The sequence below is a fragment of the Sceloporus occidentalis genome, unplaced genomic scaffold, assembly GCF_023333645.1.
Source record: "Sceloporus occidentalis isolate IW3139 unplaced genomic scaffold, rSceOcc1.0.p SCAF_105, whole genome shotgun sequence".
In the NCBI taxonomy this organism is placed as follows: domain Eukaryota; kingdom Metazoa; phylum Chordata; class Lepidosauria; order Squamata; family Phrynosomatidae; genus Sceloporus; species Sceloporus occidentalis.
Window position 1 is genome coordinate 181,813 of NW_028317085.1, and position 13,274 is coordinate 195,086.

Consider the following 13,274-nt stretch of genomic DNA (forward strand, 5'->3'; position numbering starts at 1 on the left):
TATTGTGTATGCCCCCCTTTTGCTGCCAAAACAGCCCTGATCTGTCAAGGCATGGGCTCCAACTAGACCACTGAAGGTGTTTTGTGGTATCTGGCACCAAGGTGTTAGCCGTAGATCCTTCAAGTCCTGTAAGTTGCAAGGTGGGGCCTCCATGGATGCATCCTGGTGCCATGTTTTCTCCAGGAAAGCGATGCACCCGGCCATTCAGTGATGTAATAGAAAATGTGATTCATCAGACCAGGCCACCTTCTTCCATTGCTCAGTGGTCCAGTTCTTATGCTCACATGTCCATTGTAGGCCCACTCAGCAGTGGATGATCTCTTCTCAACTTTTTGGACCATCCTTCCAACATGCAGTACAATGTGCCACTCAACCAACCCCTAGGTTGGTTACCTGCATCAGGTGTGCTTAAGACAACATCTGTTTTTACATATTTCTGCTGTTGTGAGGGATTCTATTCAGGGGGCTGAATAATTTGGGGTCATTATAAGTTGCATTTTCAGTTGAATTTGGGGAAATCACTTGAAGTATTAGTTTTGTTGAGCTATTTCATTTGCTTTTGTTTGATTTGTTCATTGCAAACAGCTGAACGTCTGAGTTTTGACAATAAACTTGATTTATTAATACATTTTTAATACTTTTTGATTGCAACTGTTCAAAATTTAGATTTTTAGACATAGAAAGAGATTCAGAAGAAATGATTTGTTGCTTCCTGGTAGGGAACGTGGATGATTTTTGGTTCATGGTCACTAGTTTCATGTAGTCCAAAAAGGTTACTCTAAAGCAATTACAGTACATTCTTGAAAAACTCAATTTTGAATGTAGAATTATGGGTTTTTCACGGCATCCGTCCTTAGTAACCACCGGGGCCAAGTCACTGCATTATCTCCATGTCAATAAATGCTCAGAGCTCATTCACACTGATTGCTAATCCTGAAAATGATATATTACATTAAGTCGCCAGGGTGTATACAGCCTCGTTTTCTGCTCAACTGGATAGCTAAAAGAATGTCTCATATCTGGAAAAACCCAATTTCCTTCCGGCCTATGACCAGCTTCAGTTGCGAATATAGTAGGGAGTAACCCTGTTTCTAATCACTCCTTCTTGTAAAGCTATGGCCTGAAAGAAAAGAGAATCCCTATAATCACACAGATAATACTAAAGATAAAATAAAAAAGCTGATGTGTGTTTTGCCAAGGCTAAATGCACAAAATAATTTATGGATACAAACACTTTCTAACATCATACATCTACACATACATATACTCAATATCACTCTGTCTCTCACAGCTCTCTCATAACCCTCATTCTCCCTATCTCCCTCCCTCACTCTCCCTCTGGTGGCCCTCATTTTTATCCTTCCACAGCCCTAATTCTTTTAACCTCTTTGCCTCTGGCGTAGCTCTCGTTTAACCTATCTCTTGCCATCTTCTGTAGTCACCATTCTCCTTATCACTCTTGTTCTACTGTAACACAGCCCTTGTTCTCCCTCTTGTTACATGAACCAGCCCTATGCAAAAGACAGTTGTGCTTATGGAGTAATGCAACTGTAATAAATAAATAGTCAATTGAAGCTTGCTGACAAAAGTGGGAGAACGTATTTCAACTTGTCCACTTCCCTATGAATGTAAAGGGAACATTTGCAAACTTAATATTTTCACCATGCATGATACATAACTCATTTTAATAAGATAACTTTAAAGAAGTTTCAGTAAGTGATTATGCAGGGCAGATAAGCTTACTGGGGTTCACCTCTCACAGTAGATAACTGAAGTAAGAGAGTTGAAAATTAAATTCTCCTGTTTTAGTGAATAACCCACCTGTCCTGTATGTGGAAAGCCGCTGGTACAAAGGATCCAGTCATATCAAGTGTATGCATTTTTATGAGATGCTTCAACACTCTACAGCACTGTTGGAGACAATCAGGCTGATCTCTTTAGTTTGTTATGTATGAAAACAAGCATTGGTAATATTTTTTTCAGTGATATTTTCTTGTCATTTACACAGATGTCTTGGAAAGAAAACAATGAACACAAATGAGTAGCTTTTTATAGTAATAAGTAATAAGCCTTTTTTCTCCTGTAACAGATCACTACATTTCTCTTTACTTCCTATTTAATCTCAATAAATGTAAAAAATGTTTATTTTTCCTCAAAACAATTTAGCATCCAGATCCTAAGAGAGAAGCAATGTTTTTAAGGTTTGCTATTGATGTGGATTTTATGGCAGATTTTTATGTATTATCCCCACGACACAGACCATAAGCATTTCAATAACCTAGGGTCCTTGCTTCTTGTGTGTGTGAAGGCACGAGAGAGTGAGGTTTTTGTATACTGTATATATGCAGATGTTTGAAACACAGTGCCTAAAGTAAAAGGCATTCTCTTAACAGTTACATTTTTAACTCTTCTTCTCAATAAGTATACTTTTAAGATCTCTGAAAACTAAACTGCTTACAGACAAGACAGATAGAAGAACAAATACATTCAAGATGTTCAAAATAAAATCATTTGATCATTTTGACCATTCACAATGTGTATATGTGTGTATATATATATATATATATATATATATATATATATATATATAGTGACCAACATAAACATAATTACTGCAGGTGATATAGGGAACATACATGAAGAAAATAATTAAACAGCTGCTTTTTTCCTGTGAGTGGGATGCAATATTGCATTCTTCATACATGTATATAATATCACAAAGGACCACCAGGGAGACTTTTAAACAAACTTGAAATCTTATATGGGTCAAAAATAAACACAAAAATGCCTTAATTGCATTTGTCTTATAGTTTATAAAAGCTTTGTTACTGTGATGCCAGTGTGTTACAAAAAGTTAACTTAAAATGGCTTGACTTCAAGTAGCTATGGGAGCTATAGTACTCAGTAAGAAAGTGACACATTTCAAAACAGAACTATATAACTGAAATGCAGGAAAATGTCTAGTAACGTGAAATGTACAATTATTACTTTTTAAAAGACTAGGTTTTCTGATATCAGGGGTCATTGTTTGGATTGGAGGTTGTTGGTCTTCCCAAGTACAGAAAATGTACCAATTCCCGAACATAATTGGCTATCTCAGGCAATTGGGCACTTCAAATAAGACTTCCCTTAAAGGCACACTCCAGTCATCATTGGCACTTTAGTATATGTGATAGCTGAATTGCCCTACTTACAGAATATCCACCATATATTTGCCTTTCCCTTCTTGAGCTGCTTAGCTTGTAGGAGATGTGCTTAGACATATGCACCCACTGGTCACTTTATTAGATACACCTTTCTAGTACCGTGTTGGAGCCCCTTTTGCCTTCAGAACTGCATTCAGTCTTCGTGGCATACTTTCTACAAAGTGCTGGAAACATCCCTCAGAGATTTTGGTCCATATGGACATGATGGCATCACACAGTTGCTGCAGATTTGTCAGCTGCACATCCATGATGCAAATCTCCCATTCCACCACATCCCAAAGGTGCCCTATTGGTTTGAGATCTGGTGACTGTGGAGGCCACTGGAGTACAGTGAATTCATTGTCATGTTCAATAAACCAGTTTGAGATGATGTGAGCTTTATGACATGGTGCATTATCCTGCTGGAAGTAACCATTAAAAGATGGATACACTGTGGTTATAAAGGGATGGACAAGGTCATCTGCAATACCCAGGTAGGCTGTCACGATGCTCAGTTGGTACTAAGGGGCCCAAAGTGTGCCAAGAAAATGTCCATTACACCCCATTACACCACCAGCCTAAACAGTTGATACAAGGCAGGATGGATCCCATGCTTTCGTGTTGCTTACGCCAAAGTCTGACCCTCCATCTGAATGTTGCAGCTCGAATCGAGACTCATCAGACCAGGCAAATTCTAAACCAACTGCAATATATCCAAACATTTACACTGAATGGATACTAAAAACACGTAATATAAGTAGCTATTTAATATAGCTAATTAATTTAGTTTTGCTAATGCTTGGGAAAGTAACAATTTTATTAAGGTTACAATCAGTCTAATATGTTCTAATACAATAACTCTGTTAAGAACAACCTAAAATATGTTCTTCAGTGGGTATAATCTCAAAATCCAACCATGCTTGGACTGGCTTACTTGACAATCCTTGCAGATTTGTATGCTCAATGTTTGGATAAGTAAAATAGGACAACACCAACAATCTAAACTAAATTGAAAATAGCATTCAAACCTGTTTTCAAAACGTAAAAAATATGCATGCAGCATACAATTCAATTAGGGATGTATATATATAATCTATGTAATTTAAAATTGACTTTTAGACTCATAAGAACAGAATCAAACTGTTTTCTGCAATGGTTAAATAATGTTGACAGAGAAATTTGGCTGTGTATAAATGATGTACTGTTAAGAGTAAGATGCAGTACAACTAAAGATGCCTACATCCACAAACTCCCTCACAGCTGAGCACACCACTCATGAGCGTCCTGTTTTCTCTGCTATTCACCAAACTGCCAACTCTCCACTTGTGGTCTGAGCATATGTCACGTAACACACAATTTTCCTGATTTAGCCATATGTGGTAACAGATTACATGATCTAGTGATGAGTACTGTTTTGCCTTGCCCATCTAATTAGATATTTTAGTAATTATCCTCTTGGTATGAGTATCACTTATTTGAATTTCCAAAAACTCACATCAATTTCATTGGATTTGTTTTGACTCCGGTCCTATTGAACAAATATTGTGTGGTCAAGGCTTTGCGCAGAAAATGAAAAAAATGGCGCTCTTTCCAATGTGGTAACACACCTGCACCATTTGGAAAACCATCATATCTCCTCCAAAATATGTAAAAAAATAAATAAATTAAAAAAAGGACAGAACTTCTTCTTCAGAGTATAAAATGTAAGTATTATTTTTCTTCAAGCATAAAAAATAAGGCGTAGTACTCACAAGCACATGAGTTATGGTGGCTCAGATATGCCAACTGCCTCACGTGTTTAGAGCTGAGAGGTTTTTAATCATAGGCAAAATAGGCCGAACATGATACATTTACCACCAGTCAGCTCAGCATTTAACAAACACTATACGACCAAAAGTACATGGACAGCTTACCTATATGAGCATGTGCAGGCCACTCATTTCCTCATCACCAAACTCATCGAACCTACTCTTTATGGAACTTGTTTTGTGTAGTTACAATGCTGTGAAACAGTATTAGCCCCATCAACATTTCTTGTATTTTTTTGCATATCTGTCACACATAAATGTTTCAGATCATCAAACTAATTTTAATATTACACAAAGATAACCCTAGTAAACACAAAATGCAGTTTTAGTTATGTATATAAGAAGAAAAGCTATCCAACTCCACCTACCCCTATGTGAAAAATTAATTGCCCCCTTTGTTACAAAATCAACCAAGTGTTGTTGACAAGTGGGTTTAATTGTAAAAGACACAGCCAGGCATGACTGTTGGCCCTGCTGAATCTAAGCATCAATTAAATAGAACCTGTCTTGCAAAGTCAAGTAGACTAAATAGTCTCAAAAAGCAGCAGATAATGCCACGATCCAAAGGAATTCCAGAACACATGAGAAACAAACCAATTGACATCTATCAGTCTAGGAAGGACTACAAAGCCTTTTCTAAGGGTCCGTGACTCCAGCAAACTGTGGGAGCCATTATCTAAAAACAGAGAAAACTGGGAACAGCAGTGAACCTTCTCGTGAGTGGCTGGTCTACCAAATTTTCTCCAAGGCTCATCCAGGAGGCCACACAGGAATCTGCACAAACATATAAAGAACTGCAGGCCTCACTTGCCTCAGTTAAGGTCAGTGTTCGCAATTCCACAACAAGAAAGAGACTGAAAAAAATGGCAAACCCACTGAACAAAAAGAATGGGTTTTTTCTCACATTTGCCAAAAATATTATTGATGACCCCCAAGACATTTGGGATAATATTTTGTGGATTGATGGGTCAAAAGTACAACTAAGCTAACACAGCATTCCACAATAAGAACATCATACCAACAGTTAAATAGGGTGGTAGAAGTGTGATGGTCTTGGGCTGCTTTGCCGCTTCAGGACCTCGGGCGACTAGCCATAATTGATGAAACTATGACCTATGAAGAGTGGGACGAAATTCCTCCACAGCGATGTAAAGACTCATGCCAGTTAACGCAAATGTTTGATTGTGGTTGTTGTTACCAAGGGTGGCACAACCAGTTGTTAAGTTTTGGGGGGCAATTACTTTATCACATGGGTGATTTACCCCAAGTAAATGAACAGTTAAAAACTGCCCTTTGTGTTTACTTATATTGTCTTTGTCTTATATTAAAACTAGTTAAATGGTCTGACAAATAACTAAAAATAGAAGAAATTGGGAAGGGGCAAATGCTTTTTCACATTACTGTATACTGGTATATTTACTAATTAGACTGAAATACAAACATGATCTCACATTTGATATGTTCAGTATTAAACCTAAATGAATACATTTATAGCATTTACATTGAGTCTGCTAAATTCATTAGTAATAGAAGACATTTAAGTGTATAATATCAGAAGGCACAATCTGTTCCAAAGCATTCCATATTCTGGCTTGTTTGCAATTGAGTCATCCTAATTTTGAGTGTAAACACAGTTCATCCTCATCTTGGCAGAGTTATATCATCTTATGTTATGACACAGTTAATTCTAAGAATAGAATTCTTGTGAAACCAATATTTGGTTACAATAATTAAAAAGGAAAATCTGAAACAAGACGAAATACATACGAAATTAAGTGTGCCTAAACCTCAGACTAAATTAATACTGTCTTGCAGCGGCACAGCTTAGGGCATACCATAATATGCAGTCTACTGAAGGAGGTAATTAGGTGTGGGTGGTATAGCGGTCGACAAAATATTGTATAGGACTAATACTGGGCCAGAGAACCCAAATTACTTGAGTTCTGACTGGTGGATACAAATACCATCAGTCCCTCCAGGTAAATACAATGAAAAACTGAAACGCTGGTTAAGCTGTTGACAACATGAGAGCATATATTTAACAAACAAGAACATGAGGGGAAAAAACCAGAAGTAGATTAAATTGCCTTAAGGCTCTGTTTTTTTTTTATTAAGAATTATTAACTATTATTAAATCTGTTCTAATAATAGTCACAGCAAACCACACATAGTTCTCCATCAGGCCCTCCTTTGCCCACAGCTCAGTTTTTGCACTCAGCTCACCTCAGCCCAGTAAGGGGTCGCTATTGTACTATGTGGGGAAGATGGTAAACACAGGTGGTTCCCTGACTTCTGGCTGAAGCCGGCTGGATATCAGATCTTGATGTAAATACTGGCCATGGAGGTCTCTGTCCTGTAAGTTCTCACCCGGTGGAGAGTAACACACCACACATAAAATCCTCTTCCAAAATGCAGGTCTTTAGCCTCTCTGGTAATTGGGGAAACGTGCCACTCTCTACTGGGCAAGAAGTAGTCTCAAGGGATCCCTTTTACCCAGCTCCCCAAAACAGAATCCTCCCAAGACCAGGGCCCATAGTTTTTAGGGAGGAGGCTGGTGCCCAGGCCCCTCCAGGAGCCCAGGGCACAGAAGCTTCCATGACATTGCTCCCCTCCAAAAGGTAGACTAAACGAGTACCAGACCTCAAACTGATCTGGAGTTAGTCGGACAGCAAACTCCAAAATACAGGTACCCCAAATCCATATCCGAGCTCCACAATTTTTAGAGTCTCTGGTAATTGGGGAAATGTGGCACTCAGAATCAGGGGGAAGATGTAGTCCCAAGGCATCCCTTGTACCTCTCCAAAAACAGAACCCCTTTCAGGAGCCTAGGGCATGGAGGCTTCCGTAACAATGAAGCTATCTTGCTTTAGACCCCTGAAATGTTGGGTTGTGCCAGTGCATGCAGAGAAAACCAGCTATCTCTAGCTTACTAACAGTAATAATGAGTAGCTCTACAAATTGTAAATCTACAGCCCCCGTGGAATACAAGAAATCCTCTTCTAAAATACTCCCTGTAAAGCACTGACCAAAATATTTTTGTCTTACATTAAATCAAAGCACACTGGTGAACTGTGTTTTACTAGATAAGCTGTGTAGTAATATATCTATTATGTCCCTATTCTGTTCATTTAGTAATTACAAATATTATTAAGAACATCAAAATAATCAAGGAGTCAGAATGATGACCATTTTAGGACTGTCCCTGAAGGGGGACTCCACATAATCTGATTACATCATAGGTTCAACTCAGCATAATGTTAACATAATTTAAAAGAGATAAGTAAAATAACTGCCATCTGAGCTTCTATGGCAGGCCAACTAACTAATTTATAATATATGCACTTACATTTGTAACGGTCTCATAGCAAACATATTTAATTTATCGAAAGAAAGATAATGAGAAAAAAAACATAAAATGTATTTAATGTAAAATCTTGTGGGATGTGTGAATGTAATATTGCAACCTTACAGATGCTTCTGTATAGGGATTTGAAGGTACTATTTTACTGAAAATCTAACAAGTATTAAATAGCAAATATATTTTCATTTTCAACATGAGTAGCACATAAATTACCCACCAAGTATCTTTCTTCTTCCTTCATGCCAGGAGTACGGATCATATGATTCTGTTCTCCCCTCCAGTCTCCAAATCGACGGAAAAAATAATTTGAGAGAAATCTATTAACTGGATCTCTGATTATATTGATATATACTGGTTGCTCTGCTCCAAACCTTAAAAGAAAAGACAGTAATGGCTTTAAAACGTGGTTATTGTGTGTCATAATTTAAAATCGGGTAACAAAAACATTCTTAACATTAGGGGCTATAATCATTCTATTGTGGTCATTGATAATCCCATTTACATAAAACAATACTTTGGTTCCCTAGTATGTTAAACAAATAAACCTTAGCCCATCTGTCATTTTATTCTTTCCTCTGAACAGACTTTTAAGGAGCATCTTCAATTTCTACAGCAGTAATCTGCTTTGTATCACATAGCAATTAAAGAGACACTCCAGCCATTCACTTAAGTGCATATGAAAGCTGTGAGCTCCCTTTAATTTAATTCCACCATATCAGTTATATATTTGTTCATGTTAATTTTGGTGAAAAGCAGGCTTTATTTTAAATGTGCCAAATGTGGTAACACAAACTTGAACAGTTCTGCAAGCCCAACACACTCAAAAAAATTTACTACTATAGTTTACCTACAACACATTAGGTGTTGCGTTTCAGTTGCAAAAGTGACTTGGTACCACTATGCTTCCTGCCGACTGCCAATTACTTTTTCGCCTAAAAATATCAGTATGGTAATACTGGAGAAAATCTGTAACGTATCACCAATGAGGCCTACTGTTTTGAATTAGTATTTTTTCATAGTATGACTAAAATAAAAAAGTTTTTATGGATAAAGTAGAGCCAAAAGTCACAGCGAGAAACAATGTCTACAACAGAATTCTAATATTGCTAAGGAGATTTGCATATTGGAAATACATTTGTTATTTTCGTCTTCATCGTGGGGAAAAAATCTTCGTATTCCAGAAATATTCGCTCGTTCCTGTGTTCGGTTCAGGCAAATATTTGTGTACATTCTTCGTGTTAACGTGTTACGCACTACGCAGCAGCCTTGGCGCCAGGATTTTAAATGTCGGTACGAGCAACTCTATTGGTCGCCGGCAGGGGCCTCCTCTGCCATCAACCAATGAAGATAGAGACGAACACGAAGATTCTTCGTGTTGTGTGTCTTCGTATATGTTTTGACGCCGCCATGTTCGTATATTCGTTATTCGGGATGAACAATGAAAACGCACCCTTCCTGTTTGTTTTCATGTTCGCCGAATACGAATACTGTATAATATGGCTTTTAACTATTCAATTACATCAATATTGTGGCTACTTTCACATAATATAATAATTTGGCTCTAACCATAAAGTGCAGCATGCAGCATTCTCATGAGATAGCATCTCTGCAATTAAACAATAAAGCAGACATGGTTCTTGTCATTTTGTTAACTTGCTTGTCTTTCTGTCCTTGGCTTAAGATTTCAACGCAAACACTTCAGAGCTTCCATGTTCTCAGGGGATATAAACAATTTATAAAATGCCAGATGATAAATGCACTGCATTCCTAATGCAGTTTAAATAATTTCCACTCATTAGTAGAGTTGTGTACAGTGACAAAAAATACAAAAGCCTAAGAGAATTAGAAAAACTGCTGAAGGCATCAGTGTCACAGTTCCCTTGATCAGTTTACAGGCAAAAAAACAGGCAGGGGAGGGAGAAACAGTAGGCTGTTCAGAATAGGTAAACTAGACATAGAGGCAGAAAAAACATTTGAGAATCAACAAAAAAAGCTTATACTGTATACCCCCCCTGCTGTCAGAATGGTTTGGTCGGTCCTCACACTCTAGCTGGTCTCTCCCCTTCACTCTAGCACCTGCTCCTTCACAGGCACAGTGACCCCATCTGGGAAGACAGAATTTGCATGCTGCAGACACAAGGTAGTTTATTTCAAACATGAATTGCAGCTAGGGTTAGTTAATACTCCAGCTATTGAGACTACATTTCCCATCTGGTATGTTAAGCATTATGGGAAAGTGAGTACTCAACAACTGGAGTGCCAAAGGTTAGCTTTTATATCATTATCGACAGGTACTGCAGCTGCTGTGGAATGCACATCATATGATTCTTAGCCATATTGATGATTGGCTGAACATTATGAGAAATGTAATAACTTTCCAAATGTTAGCCACGATTTAGTCTCCAAGTCTTTATTTCCCTTTAGTAGTATTTTTACTGCTCTCTAACTACCCTATTTTGTTGTAATATCTCATAATGTTTGTTGAGCTACAATACACACACTTTTCTTGACTGCAACTCTCATGATGATCACAAACATTGCTAGTTAATTATTATGGGAATAGTAGCTAGTAACTGTATATTAAGCTTTTGGGGAGGGGTCTACACTAATTCTATACTACAGTATAGGAATTGTAGACCGGGGTAGTTGTAGCTAATTTTTTACCAACACGGTTATTGTGAATTAAAATTCTCATGTTGCGCAGGTACATTCTAGTTTCTTAGCTACTACTATCATGATCATATAATTTGGGTAACTAACATTTGCCTCCCAGGATCATTCTGTGTGGGTGTATTTCATCGTCAGGAACTGGGAAACTGGTCAGGACTGAAGGCATGATTGATGGCGCTAAATACAGGATCATTCTTGACGAAAGCCTGTTTGAGTCCTCCAGAGATTTGAAATTGGGGCGGAGGTTCACCTTCCAACAGGACAACGACCCTAAGCATACTGCTAAAGCAACACTCAGGTGATTTAAGGGGAAACATTTAAGTGTCTTGGAATGGCCTAGTCAAAGCCCAGACCCCAATCCAATTGAGAATCTGTAAGACTGCTGTACACTAGAAGCTAGATGTGCCAAGCTTATAGAGATGTACTCCAAGAGACTTGCCGTTGTATTGAATTGGGGGTGAATAGTTATGCATGCTCAAGTTCTTGTCTTATTTCTTGTTTGTTTCACAATAAAAAATATTTTGTGTCTTCAAAGTGGTAGTCAAGTTGTGCAAATCAAATGGTAAAAACACCCAACAAATCCATTTTAACTTTTACAGTTTGTAATGCAACAAAAAATTAAAAATGCCAAAGTAGGTGAATACTTTTGCAAATCACTGTACACATCCATGCTCACACACACACACAATTACACATGCATGCTCACATATATATATGTAAGGGGTTTGGACCCCTATAGGTCTTTGGTCAGGTCCTATAGTGAGGAAAGATTTATGTCTATCACATGCCAGCTTAAATTTCCTCACTGTACTGTATTAACCTGCACCACTGCTGCTGGGAGACTTTTTTCTACTACCGTCTGAGTACAGTAAAACCAGTGGCATCGCTACAGGGGGGCAAGGTTATTCCCGCCGAATTTGTAACCACCCAGGACAGTCCTTGACTGCTAACAACGGCATGGTGCCGTCGCTAGCAGTCCCAGTCAGGTGCTAACGACGGCACCATGCCATCACTAGCACTATCTTACCTTGATGGAGGTCTGTGGATCTCCATCACCACCTACCCCGGCGATCTGCCCCTCACACTGAAGGGCATCACCGGGGCCACCCGATCTGCCCGGTGACGTCTCGCGCAATGACGCGATGATGTCACCGCGCAACTCTATTAACAGCTGACAATTGTCAGTTAAAGAGGTATGGGGGCATGCTGCTTAGATGCCTGTATCTCAGGCATCTAAGCAGCTACATATACCATTGGAAAGGTAATCGCCTCACCTTTCCAACGGTATATAGATTGTAAAAAAAGAATAAAAAATATTAAGTTAAAAAAAATAAAAATGTAAAAAAAATGATTTGGGGGTCACTAAAGGCAGATAAAAAAAGATCAAAATTGCCTAGAGACCCCCAAATTAAATTATTTAAACATAAAGTAGTTTAACTTTAAAAAAAAATAAAAAAAGTTTAAGTATTCTAGCTAAATGATCACTGTGGTAGCCAATGTTACCACAGCGATCATATAGCAATAAAAAGTCACATTCCCTTTTTAAAAATGTCCGATACTAATTTTTAATCCTATGATCCCTTTGGAGGCAATTTTTGAAATCCTGATGAACTGCAAATATTATTAAAATCAGCCATTTAGTGCGGTACGTGAGTAACCATATCATCCCTGGAGCGTCTTGCATTTTTACTGCAAAACTTATTTTTGCTGTAAAAGTGATTTTTTCTTCTCCCTTTACCATCATTGGGATTGTAAGGGGAAAGAATGGTGTGTGCTACTGTGAGTAAATGTATGGAAAGAATGGCGTGTGCTTCTGTGAGTGAATGGAGATATGAAAGGCGTGTGAATGATCAGTAATTAGGGTTGAAGCCTTGACGTGGCATTACTGCTCACGTAGGAAGTTAAATTATGGCACAAAAAGTACACATTTGCAAAAACGACATCCCTTGGCGCATCAAATGAGGGGCTGCATGTGTTTCTAGTACAAACCTGGAGTGCGCAAGACACAAATGAACATGTCGTTATGGTTAGAAAAAACATATTTTCAAGCCAAAGCGACATATTCCATCATTATTTGTGCACTCAACTTTTGTCCTAGAAATACATGTAGCCCCTCATTTGAAGCTCCAAGGGGTGTAGTTTCTTAAAATGGATGAATTGTCTGAATGAGGGAGAGCATGAGTTAATATGTGGATGATTTGTCTGAATGGGGGCTCATATAACCTTACTGCAAGAAACCTGCTCAAACAC

At 38.2% G+C, this 13,274-nt stretch overlaps 1 protein-coding gene across 1 annotated transcript in view; it reads right to left on the reverse strand.

Annotated features, from left to right (window-relative positions):
* LOC149283364 (uronyl 2-sulfotransferase-like) overlaps positions 1–13,274 on the reverse strand; it is a 115,370-nt gene that overhangs the window by 15,239 nt on the left and 86,857 nt on the right. The window contains exon 5 of the mRNA XM_089497604.1: positions 8,572–8,725. Coding sequence (XP_089353730.1) covers positions 8,572–8,725 — 154 coding nt within the window. The remainder of the gene's footprint in view (positions 1–8,571; positions 8,726–13,274) is intronic.